Raw genomic sequence first — 21,035 nt, 5'->3', positions numbered from 1 at the left:
CAGGCAGAAATTCCTCGCCCCGGGCTTCCAGGCTGGCCATCCACCACCTCGCCCCCTCCTACCTCACCTCCCTTCTGTCCTTCTCCAGCCCAGCCCGCACCCTCCGCTCCTCCGCCGCTAATCTCCTCACCGTTAGGCCTCGTTCTCGCCCGTCCCGCCATCGACCCCCGGCCCACGTCCTCCCCCGGGCCCGGAATGCCCCCAATCCCTCTGCCCCTCCGCCAAGCTCGCTCTCTTCCTCCCTTCAAGGCCCTACTGAGAGCTCACCTCCTCCAGGAGGCCTTCCCACACTGAGCCCCTTCCTTCCTCTCCCCCTCGTCCCCCTCTCCATCCCCCCCATCTTACTTCCTTCCCTTCCCCACAGCACCTGTATATATGTTTGTACATATTTATCACTATTTATTTATTTATTTCACTTGTACCTATCTATTCTATTTATTTTACTTTGTTAGTATGTTTGGTTTTATTCTCTGTCTCCCCCTTCTAGACTGTGAGCCCACTGGTGGGTAGGGACTGTCTCTCTATGTTTCCAGCTTGTACTTCCCAAGCACTTAGTCCAGTGCTCTGCACACAGTAAGCGCTCCTCTCCCCCTTGTCCCCCTCTCCATCCCCCCATCTTACCTCCTTCCCTTCCCCACAGCACCTGTATAGATGTATATATGTTTGTACATATTTATTACTCTATTTATTTATTTATTTTACTCGTACGTATCTATTCTATTTATTTGATTTTGTTAGTATGTTTGGTTTTGTTCTCTGTCTCCCCCTTCTAGACTGTGAGCCCACTGTTGGGTAGGGACCGTCTCTAGATGTTGCCAGCTTGTACTCCCCAAGCACTTAGTCCAGTGCTCTGCACAAAGTAAGCGCTCCGCTCCCCCTCGCCCCCCTCTCCATCCCCCCCATCTTACCTCCTTCCCTTCCCCACAGCACCTGTATATATGTATATATGTTTGTACATATTTATTACTCTATTTATTTATTTTACTTGTACCTATCTATTCTATTTATTTTATTTTGTTAGTATGTTTAGTTTTGTTCCCTGTCTCCCCCTTCTAGACTGTGAAACCCACTGTTGGGTAGGGACTGTCTCTCTATGCTGCCAGCTTGTACTTCCCAAGCGCTTAGTCCAGTGCTCTGCACAAAGTAAGCGCTCCTCTCCCCCTCATCCCCCTCTCCATCCCCCCCACCTTACCTCCTTCCCTTCCCCACAGCACCTGTATATCTGTATATATGTTTGTACACATTTATTACTCTATTTATTTCACTTGTACCTAACTATTCTATTTATTTTATTTTGTCAGTAAGTTTTGTTTTGTTCTCTGTCTCCCCCCTCTAGACTGTGAGCCCACTGTTGGGTAGGGACCGTCTCTAGATGTTGCCAGCTTGTACTTCCCAAGTGCTTAGTCCAGTGCTCTGCACACAGTAAGCGCTCAATAAATACGATTGATTGATTGATTGATTGAGGGAGCGGGACCGACTCTCCCGGCAACTGCCCCGCCAGCCCCCGGCCGTGGCCCTTCCTCTTCCCGCCGAGCGGGCCGGGCCGGGCTCAGGGAGGAGCCCGGAGGGTTGGGAGGACGACGGCGGCCACCCCACTCCCCTCTCCCGGGGGCCCCGCCAACTTCCCAGCCTCCTTTCCGGGGAGCCAGTCCCCGCCCGGGGCCTCGGCACTGCTCTAAAAGCTCAGTTTGGAAAGTTTTCATTCCTTCCTTCATTCATTCATTCGATCGATCGCATTTATCGGAAAGTTTTCATTCATTCATTCGTATTTATTGAGCGCTTACTCTGTGCGGAGCACTGGACTAAGCGCTTGGGAAGACCACGTTGGCAACATCGAGAGCCGGTCCCTACCCGACAGCGGGTTCACGGTCTAGAAGGGGGAGACGGACAACAGGAGCATCTCTCCCCCTTTAGGAGCCAGCAGAGATTTTTCCCATCAATCAATCAATCAATCGTATTTATTGAGCGCTTACTGGGTGCAGAGCACTGGACTAAGCGCTTGGGAAGTCCAAGTCGGCAACATCGAGAGACGGTCCCTACTCAACAGTGGGCTCACAGTCTAAACGACTAAAAGACTTTCCATCCACTTCAGGAGGGAAACCACAGCAATAAGGTCGCCTAAAACCCTGAGCTGAGCCCCTAATAATAATAATAATAATAATGATAATTATAATAGTAATGATGGCATTCACCTAAACCCTGAGCTGAGCCCTAATAATAATAATAATAATGATCATTATAATAATAATGATGGCATTCACCTAAACCCTGAGCTGAGCCCCTAATAATAATAATGATAATAATAATGACGGCATTCGCCTAAACCCTGAGCTGAGCCCCTAATAATAATCAACCTGATCACCTTGTATCCCCCCCCAGTGCTTAGAACAGTGCTTTGCGCATAGTATGTGCTTAATAAATGCCATTATTATTATTACTAAGTACTTCCCAAGTGCTTAGTCCAGTGCTCTGCACACAGTAAGCGCTACTAAATCCGACTGAATGAATGAATCCGATTGAATGAATGAATGAATCTGGTCAGTAAGCGCTTATCATTATTATTATTATTAAGTACTTCCCAAGCGCTTAGTCCAGTGCTCTGCACACAGTAAGCGCTCACTAAATCCGATTGAATGAATGAATGAATGAATCTGGTCAGTAAGCGCTTATTATTATTATTATTATTAAGTACTTCCCAAACGCTTAGTCCAGTGCTCTGCACACAGTAAGCGCTCACTAAATCCGATGGAATAAATGAATGAATCCGATTGAATGAATGAATGAATCTGGTCAGTAAGCACTTATCATTATTAAGTACTTTCCAAGCGCTTAGTCCAGTGCTCTGCACACAGTAAGCGCTCACTAAATCTGAATGAATGAATGAATCCGACTGAATGAATGAACGAATCTGGTAAGCGCTCACTAAATCCAATTGAATGAGTGAATAAATCTGATTGAATGAATGAATGAATCTGGTCAGTAAGCGCTTATCATTATTATTATTAAGTACTTCCCAAGCGCTTAGTCCAGTGCTCTGCACACAGTAAAGCACTCACTAGATCCGGCTGATTGAATGAATGAATCTGTTCAGTAAGCGCTCACTAAATCCGATTGAATGAATGAATGAATCTGTTCAGTAAGCGCTCACTAAATCCGACAATGAATCAATCTGGTCAGTAAGCGCTCACTAAATCCCATTGAATGAATGAATCCGATTGAATGAATGAATGAATCTGGTCAGTAAGCGCTCACTAAATCCGACTGAATGAATGAATCCGATTGAATGAATGAATGAATCTGGTCAGTAAGCGCTCACTAAATCCGACTGAATGAATGAATCCGATTGAATGAATGAATGAATCTGGTCAGTAATCGCTCACTAAACCCCACTGAATGAATGAATCCGATTGAATGAATGAATGAATCTGCCCAGTAGGCACTCACTAAATCCGATGGAATGAATGAACGAATCTGACTGAATGAATGAATGAATCTGGTCAGGAAGCGCTCACTAAATCCGACTGAATGAGTGAATAAATCCAATTGAATGAATGAATCTGGTCAGTAAGCGCTTATCATTATTATTATTAAGTACTTCCCAAGCGCTTAGTCCAGTGCTCTGCACACAGTAAAGCGCTCACTAAATCCGATTGAATGAATGAATGAATCTGGTCAGTAAGCGCTCACTAAATCCCATTGAATGAATGAATCCGATTGAATGAATGAATGAATCTGGTCAGTAAGCGCTCACTAAATCCCATTGAATGAATGAATCCGATTGAATGAATGAATGAATCTGGTCAGTAAGTGCTCACTAAATCATCATCATCATCAATCGTATTTATTGAGTGCTTACTATGTGCAGAGCACTGTACTAAGCGCTTGGGAAGTACAAATTGGCAACATATAGAGACAGTCCCTACCCAACAGTGGGCTCACAGTCTAAAAGTCTAAAATCCCATTGAATGAATGAATCCAATTGAATGAATGAATGAATCTGGTCAGTAAGCGCTCACTAAATCCGATGGAAGGAATGAATGAATGAATCCGATGGAAGGAATGAATGAATCCGATGGAAGGAATGAATGAATCTGGTCAGTAAGCGTCACTACTGAATGAATGAATCTGGTCAGTAAGCATCACTAAATCCGATGGAATGAATGAATGAATCCGACTGAATGAATGAACGAATCTGGTCAGTAAGCGCTCACTAAATCCGATGGAATGAATGAATGAACGAATCCGATGGAAGGAATGAATGAATCCGATGGAAGGAATGAATGAATCTGGTCAGTAAGCGTCACTACTGAATGAATGAATCTGGTCAGTAAGCATCACTAAATCCGATGGAATGAATGAATGAATCCGACTGAATGAATGAACGAATCTGGTCAGTAAGCACTCACTAAATCCGATGGAATGAATGAATGAACGAATCCGATGGAAGGAATGAATGAATCCGATGGAAGGAATGAATGAATCTGGTCAGTAAGCGTCACTGAATCCGATGGAATGAATGAATGAATCCGACTGAATGAATGAATGAATCTGGTCAGTAAGCGCTCACCAAATCTGCGCTCGATTGAATGAATGAATGAATCCGATTGAATGAGTGAATGAATCTGGTCAGTAAGCGCTCACTAAATCCACACTCACTAAATCCGATGGAATGAATGAATGAATCCGATTGATTGAATGAATGAATCTGGTCAGTAAGCGCTCACTAAATCCGACTGAATGAGTGAATAAATCCGATTGAAAGAACGAATGAACGAACGAATCCGGCGGTCCCCTCCTCTGGGACAGCCTGGCCGCCCCCAGGCCCTCGCCCGCGGCCCCGGCCCCCCCAAGAGCCTGCCCAGGGTCCCCCCCCCTCCGCCCCCAACCCGTCCCGTCGGGGCACGGGCCGCTGCCGTACCTTTCCCCCTTGGTGGATGTGATACCAGACGGACGTGCCGCCGAAGTCCACGTGGAAGTCGGTATAGCAGCCGCGGACGCTCATCAGGCAGTACCTGGCGGGGAGAGAGGCGGTGCTGAGGGGTGAGGGGGCCTCCCGCCGCCGGCGCCCTCGCTCGCCTCGCCGCCCGGCCCGTGCCCCCGCGGCGGCGGCGGGGGCGGGAGGGGACGCCTACTTCTGCACTTTGGGATACTGCATCTCCAGGATGGCGTTGGTGGACTCCGTCTGGCTCTCCTTCAGGTGCCTCGGCCACATGTTGTCCACCCAGTCGATGAAGTCCACCTGCCGGGGGGGGGGGAGGGCGGGGGTCAGAGGTCACGGGGCCGGGAGCCCTGCCGCCCCCCGCCCCCCCCCTCCGGTCCTCCCCTCCCTCCGCTCTCTTCCTCCCTTCAAGGCCCTACTGAGCGCTCACCTCCTCCAGGAGGCCTTCCCGCACTCAGCCCCCTCCTTCCCCTCGATATATGTATAGTCTATTTATTTTATTTGTACATATTTATGCCATACGTTTCATTTTGTTCTCCGTCTCCCCCTTCTAGACCGTGAGCCCGCTGTCGGGTAGGGACCGGCTCTCTATGTTGCTAGACCATGAACCTGGATACATGTATACTCTTTATTTTATTTGTACAAATCTATTCCATTTATTTTATCGATACGTTTCATTTTGTCCTCCGTCTCCCCCTTCTAGACCGTGAGCCCGCTGTCGGGTAGGGACCGGCTCTCTATGTTGCTGATTTATTTCTACTTCCCTTCTAGACCGTGAACCTGGATATATGCATACTCTATGAACCTGGATATATGCATACTCTATTTTATTTGTACATATCTATTCCGTATGTTTCATTTTGTCCTCCGTCTCCCCCTTCTAGACCATGAGCCCGCTGTCGGGTAGGGACCGGCTCTCTATGTTGCTAGACCATGAACCTGGATACATGTATACTCTATTTATTTTATTTGTACATATCTATTCCATTTATTTTATCGATACGTTTCATTTTGTCCTCCGTCTCCCCCTTCTAGACCGTGAGCCCGCTGTCAGGTAGGGACCGGCTCTCTATGTTGCTAGACCATGAACCTGGATATATGTATACTCTATTTATTTTATTTGTACAAATCTATTCCATTTATTTTATCAATACGTTTCGTTTTGTTCTCCGTCTCCCCCTTCTAGACCGTGAGCCCGCTGTCGGGTAGGGACCGGCTCTCTATGTTGCTGATTTATTTCTACTTCCCTTCTAGACCGTGAACCTGGATATATGCATACTCTATTTATTTATTTTATTTGTACATATCTATGCCATATGTTTCATTTTGTTCTCCATCTCCCCCTCCTAAACCGTGAGCCCGCTGTCGGGTAGGGACCGGCTCTCTATGTTGCTGATTTATTTCTACTTCCCTTCTAGACAGTGAACCTGGACAGATGTATACTCTATTTTATTTGTACATATCCATTCCATATGCTTCATTTTGTTCTCCATCTCCCCCTCCTAGACCGTGAGCCCGCTGTCGGGTAGGGACCGGCTCTCTATGTTGCTGATTTATTTCTACTGCCCTTCTAGACCGTGAACCTGGAGATATGCATACTCTATTTTATTTGTACATATCTATTCCATTTATTTTATCAATATGTTCCGTTTTGTTCTCCGTCTCCCCCTTCTAGACCATGAGCCCACTGGATACACGTATACTCTATTTTATTTGTACAAATCTATTCCATTTATTTTATTGATATGTTTTGTTTTGTTCTCCATCTCCTCCTTCTAGACCGTGAGCCCGCTGTCGGGTAGGGACCAGCTCTCTATGTTGCTGATTTATTTCTACTTCCCTTCTAGACCGTGAACCTGGATATATGTATACTCTATTTTATTTGTACATATCCATTCCATTTATTTTATCGATATGTTTCGTTTTGTTCTCCGTCTCCCCCTTCTAGACCGCGAGCCCGCAGTCGGGTAGGGACTGGCTATGTTGCTGATTTATTTCTACTGCCCTTCTAGACCGTGAACCTGGATATGTGTATACTCTATTTATTTTATTTCTACATATCTATTCCATTTATTTTATCAGTATGTTCCGTTTTGTTCTCCGTCTCCCCCTTCTAGACCGTGAGCCCGCTGGATACATGTATACTCTATTTATTTATTTTATTTGTACATATCTATTCCATTTATTTTTTCGATACGTTTCATTTTGTCCTCCGTCTCCCCCTTCTAGACCATGAGCCCGCTGTCGGGTAGGGACCGGCTCTCTATGTTGCTGATTTATTTCTACTTCCCTTCTAGACCGTGAACCTGGATATATGCATACTCTATGAACCTGGATATACGCATACGCTATTTATTTTATTTGTACATATCTATTCCGTATGTTTCATTTTGTTCTCCGTCTCCCCCTTCTAGACCGTGAGCCCGCTGTCGGGTAGGGACCGGCTCTCTATGTTGCTAGACCATGAACCTGGATATATGTATACTCTATTTATTTTATTTGTACAAATCTATTCCATTTATTTTATCAATACGTTTCGTTTTGTTCTCCGTCTCCCCCTTCTAGACCGTGAGCCCGCTGTCGGGTAGGGACCGGCTCTCTATGTTGCTGATTTATTTTTACTTCCCTTCTAGACCGTGAACCTGGATATAAGTATACTCTATTTATTTCTTTTACTTGTACATATCTATTCCATAAGTTTCATTTTGTCCTCTGTCTCCCCCTTCTAGACCGTGAGCCCGCTGTCGGGTAGGGACCGGCTCTCTATGTTGCTGATTTATTTCTACTTCCCTTCTAGACCGTGAACCTGGATATTTGTATACTCTATTTTATTTGTACATATCTATTCCATTTATTTTATCGATACATTTTGTTTTGTTCTCCATCTCCCCGTTCTAGACCGTGAGCCCGCTGTATATATGTATACTCTATTTATTTTATTTGTACATATCTATTCCATTTATTTTATCAATATGCTCCGTTTTGTTCTCCGTCTCCCCCTTGTAGACCGTGAGCCCTCTGGATACATGCATACTCTATTTATTTATTTTATTTGTACATATCTATTCCATTTATTTTATCGATATGTTTCGTTTTGTCCTCCGTCTCCCCCTTCCAGACCGTGAGCCCACTGTCGGGTAGGGACCGACTCTCTATGTTGCTGATTTATTTCTACTTCCCTTCTAGACCGTGAACCTGGCTATATGTATACTCTATTTATTTCTTTTATTTGTACATATCTATTCCATTTACTTTATCGATACGTTTCATTTTGTTCTCCGTCTCCCCCTCCTAGACCGTGAGCCCGCTGTCGGGTAGGGACCGGCTCTCCATGTTGCCGATTTATTTCCACTTCCCTTCTAGACCGTGAACCTGGATATATGTATACTCTATTTTATTTGTACATATCTTTCCACTTGTTTTATCAATACGTTTCATTTTGTTCTCCGTCTCCCCCTTCTAGACCGTGAGCCCGCTGTCGGGTAGGGACCGGCTCTCCATGTTGCCGATTTATTTCTACTTCCCTTCTAGACCGTGAACCTGGATATATGTATACTCTATTTTATTTGTACATATCTATTCCATTTATTTTATCAATACGTTTCATTTTGTTCTCCATCTCCCCCTCCTAGACCGTGAGCCCGCTGTCGGGTAGGGACCGGCTCTCTATGTTGCTGATTTATTTCTACTTCCCTTCTAGACCGTGAACCTGGATATATGTATACTCTATATATTTATTTTACTTGTACATATTTATTCCATTTATTTTATTAATACGTGTCACTTAGTTCTCCGTCTCCCCCTTCTAGACTGTGAGTCCACTGTCGGGTACGGACCGGCTCTCGATGTTGCCAACCTGGACTTCCCAAGCGCTTAGTCCAGTGCTCTGCACGCAGTAAGCGCCTGGTAAATGCGATTGAATGAATGAATGAATGCTGCCCGCGCCCCAAAGCCGTTGGGGCTCGGCCGCATTTTGGGGTCCGGGGGTCTTTTTCCCACTCCCCTCTGACACCGGGGAGGCGGGAAAAGGCCGGAGCCCCCATGAGAGCCCAAGAGCCGGGCAAAATGAGCGCTTGGGAAATTCAAGGGGCTCCGTCAGAGGCCACGCGCCACCGAGTTCATTCATTCATTCATTCAATCGCCACCCCAGCGCTTAGAACAGTGCTTTGCATAGACTAATTGCTTAAGAAATGCCATTATTATTACCATTATTATTATTATTATTACTATTATTCTGAAGGACAGACGAGTCCAACGGGGTGGCGCCACTCCAGCGCTTAGAACTGTGCTTTGCATAGAGTAATTGCTTAATAAATGCCATTATTATTACTATTATTATTATTATTATTAAGGACAGACGAGTCCAATGGGGTGGCGCCACCCCGGTGCTTAGAACAGTGCTTTGCACAGAGTAATTGCTTAATAAATGCCATTATTATTACTATTATTATTATTATAAATGCCATTATTTTTATTATCACTACCATTATTATTATTAGCGAACGTGAGGCCCCAGTGAATGGAGACCCCCATAGCCACTGCACCCTTGGTTGCCTCGAAATTAATTAATTAATGACGGCATTTGTTAAGCGCTTACTATGTGCGAAGCACTGTTCTAAGCGCTGGGAGGGATACAAGGTGATCAGGTTGTCCCACGGGGGGCTCCCAGTCTTCATCCCCATTTTCCAGGTGAGGGAACTGAGGCTCAGAGAAGTGAAGTGACTTGCCCAAGGTCACACAGCAGACGTGTGGCGGAGCCGGGATTAGAACCCATGACCTCTGAATCCCAAGTCTGGGCTCTTTCCACTGAGCCACGCTGCTTCAGGGGTCATGGGTTCAAATCTCGGCTCTGCCAATTGTCAGCTGTGTGACTTTGGGCAAGTCACTTCACTTCTCTATGCCTCAGTTCCTTCATCTGTAAAATGGGGATTAAGACTGTGAGCCCCCCGTGGGACAACCTGATCTCCTTGTAACTTCCCCAGCGCTTAGAACAGTGCTTAGCACATAGTAGGCGCTTAATAAATGCCATCATTATTATTATTATCACTACCGTAATTATTATTATTAGCGAACGTGAGGCCCCCGCGAATGGAGACACCCCAGCCACTGCACCCTTGGTTGCCCCGAAATTAATGATGGCATTTGCTAAGTGCCTACTATGTGCCAAGCACTGTTCTAAGCGCTGGGAGGGATACAAGGTGATCAGGTTGTCCCACGGGGAGCTCACAGTCTTCATCCCCATTTTCCAGGTGAGGGAACTGAGGCTCAGAGAAGTGAAGTGACTTGCCCAAGGTCACACAGCAGACATGTGGCGGAGCCGGGATTGGAACCCATGACCTCTGACTCCCAAGCCCGGGCTCTTTCCACTGAGCCACGCTGCTTCTCTGTAAAATGGGGATGAAGACTGTGAGCCCCACGTGGGACAACCTGATCACCCTGTAACCTCCCCAGCGCTTAGAACAGTGCTTTGCACAGAGTAAGCGCTTAATAAATGCCATTATTATTATTATTATTATTATTATTCTCTGCTAAAGCCACCGGACTGGAAATCCGGACTGAGAATTCTAGAGAAGCCGCGTGGCTCAGTGGAAAAGAGCCCGGGCTTTGGAGTCAGAGGTCGTGGGTTCGAATCCCGGCTCCGCCACACGTCTGCCGTGTGACCTTGGGCAAGTCGCTTCACTTCTCTGAGCCTCAGTTCCCTCATCTGGAAAATGGGGATGAAGACTGTGAGCCCCACGTGGGACAACCTGATCACCTTGTATTCCCCCCCCCCGGCACTCAGAACAGTGCTCTGCACATAGTAAGCGCTTAAAAATGACATCTTTATTATTATTATTATTAATAATAAGAATGGGCACCTGTGAGCACCCCTGGGAAACAGCCACCTGCCCCGGTCTCGGGTGCCAACTAGACTGAGTAGTGTGCTTAATAATAATAATAATAATGGCATTTATTAAGCGCTTACTATGTGCAAAGCACTGTTCTAAGCGCTTACCCACTTCTAGATGTGAGCCCGCTGTTGGGTAGGGACTGTCTCTATGTGTTGCCGACTTGGACTTCCCAAGCGCTTAGTCCAGTGCTCTGCACACAGTAAGCACTCAATAAATACGATTGATTGATTGATCGATTGATTACTATGTGCAAAGCACTGTTCTAAGCGCTGGGGAGGTTACAAGAGAAGCAGCCTGGCTCAGTGGAAAAGAGCCCGGGCTTTGGAGTCCGAGGTCGTGGGTTCAAATCCCGGCTCTGCCAATTGTCAGCTGGGTGACTTGGGGCAAGTCACTTCACTTCTCTGGGCCTCAGTGACCTCACCTGGAAAATGGGGATGAAGACTGTGAGCCACCCGTGGGACAACCTGATCGCCTTGTATCCTCCCCAGCGCTTAGAACAGTGCTTTGCACACAGTTAGCGCCTAATAAATGCCACCATTATTATTATTCTCTGGGCCTCAGTGACCTCTTCTGTAAAATGGGGATGAAGATCGTGAGCCCCACGTGGGACAACCTCCCCAGCGCTTACAACAGTGCTTTGCACATAGTAAGCGCTTAACAAATGCCATCATTATTATTATCCCCCTTTTAGACTGTGAGCCCACTGCTGGGTAGGGACTGTCTCTATATGTTGCCAATTTGTACTTCCCAAGCGCTTAGTACAGTGCTCTGCACATAGTAAGCGCTCAATAAATACGATTGATGATGATGATTATTATTATTATGATCAGATTGTCCCACGGGGGGGTTCCCGGTCGTCATCCCCATTTTCCAGATGAGGGCACTGAGGCCCAGAGAAGTGAAGTGACTTGCCCAAGGTCACCCAGCTGACAAGTGGCGGAGCCGGGATTTGAACCCGGGAGCTTTCCACTCTCTTTCCACTGAGCTACGGGCTTCCCGCTGGACAGCCCCTTCCCAGACTGAGCCCCTTCCTTCCTCTCCCCCTCGTCCCCCTCTCCATCCTCCCCATCTTCCTCCTTCCCTTCCCCACAGCACCTGGATATATGTTTATATATATTTATTATTCTATTTATTCATTTATTTATCTTGTACCTATCTATTCTATTTATTTTATTTTGTCAGGATGTTTGGTTTTGTTCTCCGTCTCCCCCTTCTAGACTGTGAGCCCGCCGTTGGGTAGGGACCGCCTCTATGTGTTGCCGACTTGGACTTCCCAAGCGCTTAGTCCAGTGCTCTGCACACAGTAAGCGCTCAATAAATACAATTGAATGAATGAATGAAAGGAGGGCAGGCAGGTAAGTATCTTATCCCCATTTTAAAGATGAGGAAGCCAAGGCCCGATAAATACGACTGAATGAATGAATGAATGGACAAATACAATCATTATCCCCTCCCCAACCCCCCGCCTTATCTCCTTCCCCTCAGTACCTGTATAGATGTTTGTACAGATTTATTACTCTATTTTATTTCTACATATTTGTTCTATTTATTTTATTTGGTTAATATATTTGGTTTTGTTCTCCGTCTCCCCCTTCTAGACTGGGAGCCTGCCGTTGGGTAGGGACCGCCTCTATGTGTTGCCGACTTGGACTTCCCAAGCGCTTAGTCCAGTGCTCTGCACACAGTAAGCGCTCAATAAATATGACTGATTGATTGATTGTACATACCTATTCTATTTATTTTATCTGGTTAATATGTTTGGTTTTGTTCTCCGTCTCCCCCTTCTAGACTGTGAGCCCGCCGTTGGGTAGGGACCGCCTCTATGTGTTGCCGACTTGGACTTCCCAAGCGCTTTTAGTCCAGTGCTCTGCACACAGTAAGCGCTCAATAAATACGATTGATTGATAGATTGTACATACCTATTCTATTTATTTTATTTGGTTAATATGTTTGGTTTTGTTCTCCGTCTCCCCCTTCTAGACTGGGAGCCCACTGTTGGGTAGGGACTGTCTCTAGATGTTGCCAACTTGGGCTTTCCAAGTGCTTAGTCCAGTGCTCTGCACACAGTAAGCGCTCAATAAATACAACTGAATGAATGAATGAAAGGAGGGCAGGCAGGTATCTGATCCCCATTTTAAAGATGAGGAAACCAAGGCCCAATAAATACGACTGAATGAATGAATGAACAAATACCATCATTATCCCCTCCCCACCCCCCTGCCTTATCTCCTTCCCCTCCCCTCAGTACCTGTATAGATGCTTGTACGGATTTATTACTCTATTTTACTTCTACATATTTGTTCTATTTATTTTATTTGGTTAATATGTTTGGTTGTCTGTCTCCCCCTTCTAGACTGGGAGCCCGCCGTTGGGTAGGGACCGCCTCTATGTGTTGCCGACTTGGACTTCCCAAGCGCTTAGTCCAGTGCTCTGCACACAGTAAGCGCTCAATAAATACGATTGATTGATTGATTGTACATACCTATTCTATTTATTTTATTTGGTTAATATGTTTGGTTTTGTTCTCCGTCTCCCCCTTCTAGACTGGGAGCCCACTGTTGGGTAGGGACTGTCTCTAGATGTTGCCAACTTGGGCTTTCCAAGTGCTTAGTCCAGTGCTCTGCACACAGTAAGCGCTCAATAAATACAACTGAATGAATGAATGAAAGGAGGGCAGGCAGGTATCTGATCCCCATTTTAAAGATGAGGAAACCAAGGCCCAATAAATACGACTGAATGAATGAATGAACAAATACCATCATTATCCCCTCCCCACCCCCCTGCCTTATCTCCTTCCCCTCCCCTCAGTACCTGTATAGATGCTTGTACGGATTTATTACTCTATTTTACTTCTACATATTTGTTCTATTTATTTTATTTGGTTAATATGTTTGGTTGTCTGTCTCCCCCTTCTAGACTGGGAGCCCGCCGTTGGGTAGGGACCGCCTCTATGTGTTGCCGACTTGGACTTCCCAAGCGCTTAGTCCAGTGCTCTGCACACAGTAAGCGCTCAATAAATACGATTGATTGATTGATTGTACATACCTATTCTATTTATTTTATTTGGTTAATATGTTTGGTTTTGTTCTCCGTCTCCCCCTTCTAGACTGGGAGCCCACTGTTGGGTAGGGACTGTCTCTAGATGTTGCCAACTTGGGCTTTCCAAGTGCTTAGTCCAGTGCTCTGCACACAGTAAGCGCTCAATAAATACAACTGAATGAATGAATGAAAGGAGGGCAGGCAGGTATCTGATCCCCATTTTAAAGATGAGGAAACCAAGGCCCAATAAATACGACTGAATGAATGAATGAACAAATACCATCATTATCCCCTCCCCACCCCCCTGCCTTATCTCCTTCCCCTCCCCTCAGTACCTGTATAGATGCTTGTACGGATTTATTACTCTATTTTATTTCTACATATTTGTTCTATTTATTTTATTTGGTTAATATGTTTGGTTGTCTGTCTCCCCCTTCTAGACTGTGAGCCCGCCGTTGGGTAGGGACCGTCTCTATGTGTTGCCGACTTGGACTTCCCAAGCGCTTTTAGTCCAGTGCTCTGCACACAGTAAGCGCTCAATAAATACGATCGATTGATTGTACCTATTCTATTTATTTTATTTGGTTAATATGTTTGGTTTTGTTCTCTGTCTCCCCCTTCTAGACTGTGAGCCCGCCGTTGGGTAGGGACCGCCTCTATGTGTTGCCAACTTGGGACTTCCCAAGCGCTTTTAGTCCAGTGCTCTGCACACAGTAAGCGCTCAATAAATACAACTGAATGAATGAATGAAAGGAGGGCAGGCAGGTAAGTATCTGATCCCCATTTTAAAGATGAGGAAACCAAGGCCCGATAAATACGATTGAATGAATAAATACCATCATTAACCCCTCCCCACCCCCCCGGCCTTATCTCCTTCCCCTCCCCTCAGTACCTGTATAGATGCTTGTACGGATTTATTACTCTATTTTATTTCTACGTATTTGTTCTATTTATTTTATTTGGTTAATATGCTTTGTCGTCTGTCTCCCCCTTCTAGACTGGGAGCCCGCCGTTGGGTAGGGACCGCCTCTATGTGTTGCCGACTTGGACTTCCCAAGCGCTTAGTCCAGTGCTCTGCACACAGTAAGCGCTCAATAAATACGATTGATTGATTGATTGTACATACCTATTCTATTTATTTTATTTGGTTAATATGTTTGGTTTTGTTCTCCGTCTCCCCCTTCTAGACCGTGAGCCCGCCGTTGGGTAGGGACCGCCTCTATGTGTTGCCGACTTGGACTTCCCAAGCGCTTTTAGGCCAGTGCTCTGCACACAGTAAGCACTCAATAAATACGATTGATTGATTGATTGATTGATTGAGAAGATCCCCCCACCCCGGGCCGAGGGGCAGACTGACCGTGGTGGGCCGCTGCACCATGTTCTCCAGCCTGGTGTGGCTGAACTCCAGGCTGATGACGTTGTACAGCTTCTCCCGCTCCTCCTCCGGGGTCTCGTAGTAGCGCGTCCACTGGGCCATGGTCATCTCGATGCCCTTCTGCGTGTTCACATCCATGACGTCCACCATGCGCCGGCTCCCTGCCGGGACAGACGGGGCGGTTGCCTTCGCTCGGTGGGGGGGAGTGGGGCACCGGGGCAGGAGGGGGGCTCTGACAAGCGCTTAGTCCAGTGCTCTGCACACAGGAAGCGCTCAATAAATACGATTGAATGAATGACCCCCCCCCTCCCGCCTTACCTCCTTCCCCTCCCCACAGCGCCTGCATAGATGCATATAAGTTTGTACGGATTTATTACTCTATTCATTTATTTTATTTGTACATGTTCATTCTATTTATGTTGTTAGTATGTTTGGTTTTGTTGTCTGTCTCCCCCGTCTAGACTGTGAGCCCGCTGTCGGGTAGGGACCGTCTCTAGATGTTGCCAACTTGGACTTCCCAAGCACTTAGTACAGTGCTCTACACACAGGAAGCGCTCAATAAATGCGATTGAATGAATGACCCCCCCCGCCCCTTCCCCTCCCCATCCCCCCCGTCTTACGTCCTTCCCCTCCCCACAGCACCTGCATCATCATCATCATCAATCATAGTTATTGAGCGCTTACTATGTGCAGAGCACTGGACTAAGCGCTTGGGAAGTCCAAGTTGGCAACATAGAGAGACGGTCCCTACCCAACAGTGGGCTCGCAGTCTAAAAGGAGGGGTTTGGAAGAGGAGCACCGGACGGGGAGAGGGGGGAACTGGGCTTGCGGGGAGACAAGGGGCGGGGGTCTCGGGATGCTAGGGGTCCCGGAAAGGGGTTGGAGGAGGGAAGAGGGGATTCAAGGCCCCACAACCGCCCCCGGAATCGCGCACGTGGCCCCCCTCGCCGCGCCCCGGTCGGCGGACCCCTGCCCACCCGGAGACCCCGAGGGAGCCGCTTACCCACACACATCTTCACGTCGTTCACGCTGAAGTCCGGGTCCGGCATCCTGGAGGATAAACAGCCAGAAGCGCTTAACAATAATCACGACGGCACCTATCAAGCGCTTACTACGCGCCAAGCACCGTTCTGAGCGCTGGGGAGGTTACCAGGCGATCGGGTTGTCCCACGGGGGGCTCCCAGTCTCCACCCCCATTTTCCGGAGGAGGTCACTGAGGCCCAGAGAAGTGAAGGGACTTGCCCCAAGTCACCCAGCTGACAATTGGAGCTGGGGCTTGAACCCGTGACCTCTGACTCCAAAGCCCGGGCTCTTCTCCTCTGAGCCACGCTGCTTCTCTAGATATCTTTAATAGATACGCCCACCGTCGTCCCCGTTCCTCCTTACCCGGGGGGCCGGGCGACAGCCCCCCGACAGCCCCCCGAGGCCCGAAAGGACTCACTTGATGCCCAGGCCGTCCGAATTCTTGAAGATGAGCGGGTCCCTCAGCCCGCCCCGCTGGATGTACTCCACGTTGAAGTCTGGACGGGGAGGGAAGGCGGAGTAAGGGAGGGAAGAGACGGATTTGGGGTTGCGGGAGGCTCCCCGCAGACGCCGGAAAACCGGGCAGAATCGTTTCCGGTTGGGGATTTTAGAGGGTCGTGGCGCTGGCATGAGTGGTTGGAATCATCATCGTCATCAATCGTATTTATTGAGCGCTTACTGCGTGCAGAGCACTGGACCCAGCGCTTGGGAAGTCCAAGTTGGCAACGTCTAGAGACGGTCCCTACCCGACGGCGGGCTCACAGTCTAAATCGGCCGGCGGGATGGGATCGGATGTGTGTTGCCAACTTGGACGTCCCAAGCGCTTAGTCCAGTGCTCTGCACGCAGTAAGCGCTCAATAAATAGATTGATCCGTCATCCCCCCGGGCCTGGAATGCCCCCAATCCCTCTGCCCATCCGCCAAGCTCGCTCTCTTCCTCCCTTCAAGGCCCTACTGAGAGCTCACCTCCTCCAGGAGGCCTTCCCACACTCAGCCCCTTCCATCCTCTCCCCCTCATCCCCCTCTCTATCCCCCCCATCTTACCTCCTTCCCTTCCCCACAGCACCTGTATAGATGGATATACGTTTGTACAGATTTATTACTCTATTTATTTATTTATTTATTTTACTTGTCCATATCTATTCTATTTATTTTATTTTGTTAGTATGTTTGGTTTTGTTCTCTGTCTCCCCCTTTTAGACTGTGAGCCCACTTTTGGGTAGGGACTGTCTCTCTATGTTGCCAATTTGTACTTCCCAAGCGCTTAGTCCAGTGCTCTGCACACAGTAAGTGCTCAATAAATACGACTGATGATGATGATATGTTTGTACATATTTATTACTCTATTTATTTATTTATTTTGCTTGTGCATATCTATTCTATTTATTTTATTTTGTTAGTATGTTTGGTTTTGTTCTCTGTCTCCCCCTTCTAGACTGTGAGCCCGCTGTCGGGTAGGGGCTGTCTCTAGATGTTGCCAATTTGGACTTCCCAAGCGCTTAGTCCAGTGCTCTGCACATAGTAAGCGCTCAATAAATACGATTGATGATATGTTTGTACATATTTATTACTCTATTTATTTTACTTGTGCATATCTAGTCTATTTATTTTATTCTGTTAGTATGTTTGGTTTTGTTCTCCGTCTCCCCCTTCTAGACTGTGAGCCCGCTGTCGGGTAGGGGCTGTCTCTAGATGTTGCCAATTTGGACTTCCCAAGCGCTTAGTCCAGTGCTCTGCACATAGTAAGTGCTCAATAAATACGATTGATGATATGTTTGTACATATTTATTACTCTATTTTATTTTACTTGTGCATATCTATTCTATTTATTTTATTTTGTTAGTATGTTTGGTTTTGTTCTCTGTCTCCCCCTTCTAGACTGTGAGCCCGCTGTTGGGTAGGGACGGTCTCTAGATGTTGCCAATTTGTACTTCCCAAGCGCTTAGTCCAGTGCTCTGCACATAGTAAGCGCTCAATAAATACGATTGATGATATGTCTGTACATATTTATTACTCTATTTATTTATTTTGCTTGTGCATATCTATTCTATTTATTTTATTCTGTTAGTATGTTTGGTTTTGTTCTCTGTCTCCCCCTTCTAGACTGTGAGCCCGCCGTTGGGTAGGGGCTGTCTCTAGATGTTGCCAACTTGGACTTCCCAAGCGCTTAGTCCAGTGCTCTGCACCCAGTAAGCGCTCAATAAATACGACTGATGACGATGATGATGATCCGTGCACGCCGGGGCTACCGGGGACCGAGAACCGACGCCGGACGTCGTCCGCGGGGCCGACCCCAGAAAGGGGGTCCTGTTAAGACCCCAGGCCCGAGCCCTCCTGCTTCCCCCCCCCCCCCCCGCGACCCCCAAACTGACCTTTCCCCTCCATGAAGGTGACGAAGCTGGCGTTGTATTTATTGGTGTGCAGCTTCTCGTCCAAGTCGAAGGTCCGCTTCCCCTCGATCTCGTCGTCCGAGATGCCGTCGTCCTCATAGCGTCGCCTCATCGTACCCCGCTGGGGAGAGAGAGAGGGCGGCGTGGGGAGGGTCAGGCGAGGCCCAAATCAATCCATCGTATTTATTGAGCGCTTATTGTGCGCAGAGCATCATCATCAATCGTACTTATTGAGCGCTTACTATGCACAGAGCACTGTACTAAGCGCTGCTTAACGTGCCACCGGAGGTGTTCCGGGGCCCCCGGAGTCCCTGGTGATTCACTAGTTCGATCAATCGTATGCATTAAGCACTTACTATGTGCACGGCACTGTACTGAGCGCTTGGGAAAGTCCGACAGTAGTGACAATCCCTGCCCACAACGAGCTCACACTCCAGAGAAGGCAGGGTCCGAGCGGCCACTGAGAACAGGCCTTCATTCATTCATTCATTCGTATTTATTGAGCGCTTACTGTGTGCAGAGCACTGTACTAAGCGCTTGGGAAGGACAAATCGGCAACATCTAGAGACGGTCCCTACCCAACAGTGAGCTCACAGTCTAGAAGGGGGAGACAGACAACAACAAAAAAAATATATTGCTATTACATGTGTATTTTAGGCACGGCTACTCCCTGCCATTAACAATAATAATAATGATGGCACTTATTAAGCGCTTACTATGTGCAAAGCACCGTTCTAAGCGCTGGGGAGGTTACAAGGTGATAAAGTTGTCCCACGGGGGGCTCGCAGTCTTCATCCCCATTTTCCAGATGAGGGAACTGAGGTCCAGAGAAGTGACGTGACTTGCCCAGAGTCCCCCAGCTGGCAGTTGGCGGGGCCGGGATTCGAACCCGTGACCTCTGACTCCAAAGCCCGGGCTCTTTCCGCTGAGCCGCGCTGCTTCTCTAATGGAGCTGACCACTGGGCACTAAAGAGTACTGGGGGCCGATCTCGGGCCCTGCCGCCGCCTCCTCCAGCGCATTGAGAAGCAGCGTGGCTCAGTGGAAAGAGCCCGGGCTTTGGAGTCAGAGGTCACGGGTTCAAATCCCGGCTCTGCCAATGGTCAGCTGTGTGACTCTGGGCAAGTCACTTCACTTCTCTGGGCCTCAGTTCCCTCATCTGTAAAATGGGGATTAAGACTGTGAGCCCCCCGTGGGACAATCTGATCACCTTGTATCCTCCCCAGCGCTTAGAACAGTGCTCTGCACATAGTAAGCGCTTAACAAATACCATCATTATTATTATTATTATTACCACTCTCAGCCACGCTCAGGCCATATCACGGGTTAGGCAGCGTGGCTCAGTGGAAAGAGCCCGGGCCTTGGAGTCAGAGGTCACGGGTTCAAATCCCGGCTCTGCCAATGGTCAGCTGTGTGACTCTGGGCAAGTCACTTCACTTCTCTGGGCCTCAGTGACCTCATCTGTAAAATGGGGATTAAGACTGTGAGCCCCCCGGGGGACAACCTGATCACCTTGTATCCTCCCCAGCGCTTAGAACAGTGCTCTGCACATAGTAAGTGCTTAACAAATGCCATTATTATTATTATTATTACCACTCTGAGCCACGCTCAGGCCATATCACAGGTTAGGCAGCGTGGCTCAGTGGAAAGAGCCTGGGCTTTGGAGCCAGAGGCCGTGGGTTCAAATCCCGGCTCCGCCACTTGTCAGCTTGGTGACTTTGGGCAAGTCACTTCACTTCCCTGGGCCTCAGTGACCTCATCTGTAAAATGGGGATTAAGACTGTGAGCCCCCCGGGGGACAACCTGATCACCTTGTATCCTCCCCAGCATTTAGAACAGTGCTTTGCACATAGTAAGTGCTTAACAAATGCCATTATTATTATTATTATTATTACCACTCTGAGCCACGCTCAGGCCATATCACGGGTTAGGCAGCGTGGCTCAGTGGAAAGAGCCCGGGCTTTGGAGTCAGAGGTCACGGGTTCAAATCCCGGCTCTGCCAATGGTCAGCTGTGAGACTTTGGGCAAGTCACCTCACTTCTCTGGGCCTCAGTTCCCTCATCTGGAAAATGGGGATGAAGACTGTGAGCCCCTTGTGGGACAACCTGATCACCCTGTAACCACCCCGGTGCTTAGAACAGTGCTTGGCACGTAGTAAGCGCTTAATAAAATGCCAACTGTCAGTGGGGTGACTTTGGGCAAGTCACTTCACTTCTCTGGGCCTCAGTTCCCTCATCTGGAAAATGGGGATGAAGACCGTGAGCCCCTCGTGGGACAACCTGATTGCCTTGTATCTACCCGGGCGCTTAGAACAGTGCTTTGCACATAGTAAGCGCTTAACAAATACCAACATTATTATTATTATTATGTGTGGAGGGAGG

At 47.7% G+C, this 21,035-nt stretch overlaps 1 protein-coding gene across 1 annotated transcript in view; it reads right to left on the bottom strand.

The window, feature by feature from the left end:
- Positions 1-21,035, bottom strand: part of KDM2A (lysine demethylase 2A) — a 153,955-nt gene that overhangs the window by 75,414 nt on the left and 57,506 nt on the right. Inside the window, 6 exon segments of the mRNA XM_038764673.1 lie at positions 4,919-5,012; positions 5,133-5,239; positions 15,227-15,405; positions 16,248-16,294; positions 16,686-16,764; positions 18,639-18,777. Coding sequence (XP_038620601.1) covers positions 4,919-5,012; positions 5,133-5,239; positions 15,227-15,405; positions 16,248-16,294; positions 16,686-16,764; positions 18,639-18,777 — 645 coding nt within the window.

Source organism: Tachyglossus aculeatus, chromosome 22 (assembly GCF_015852505.1).
Source record: "Tachyglossus aculeatus isolate mTacAcu1 chromosome 22, mTacAcu1.pri, whole genome shotgun sequence".
Lineage (NCBI taxonomy): Eukaryota > Metazoa > Chordata > Mammalia > Monotremata > Tachyglossidae > Tachyglossus > Tachyglossus aculeatus.
Note: the sequence above shows the minus strand (reverse complement) of the source record. Positions and strands in the feature narration are given on the sequence as shown.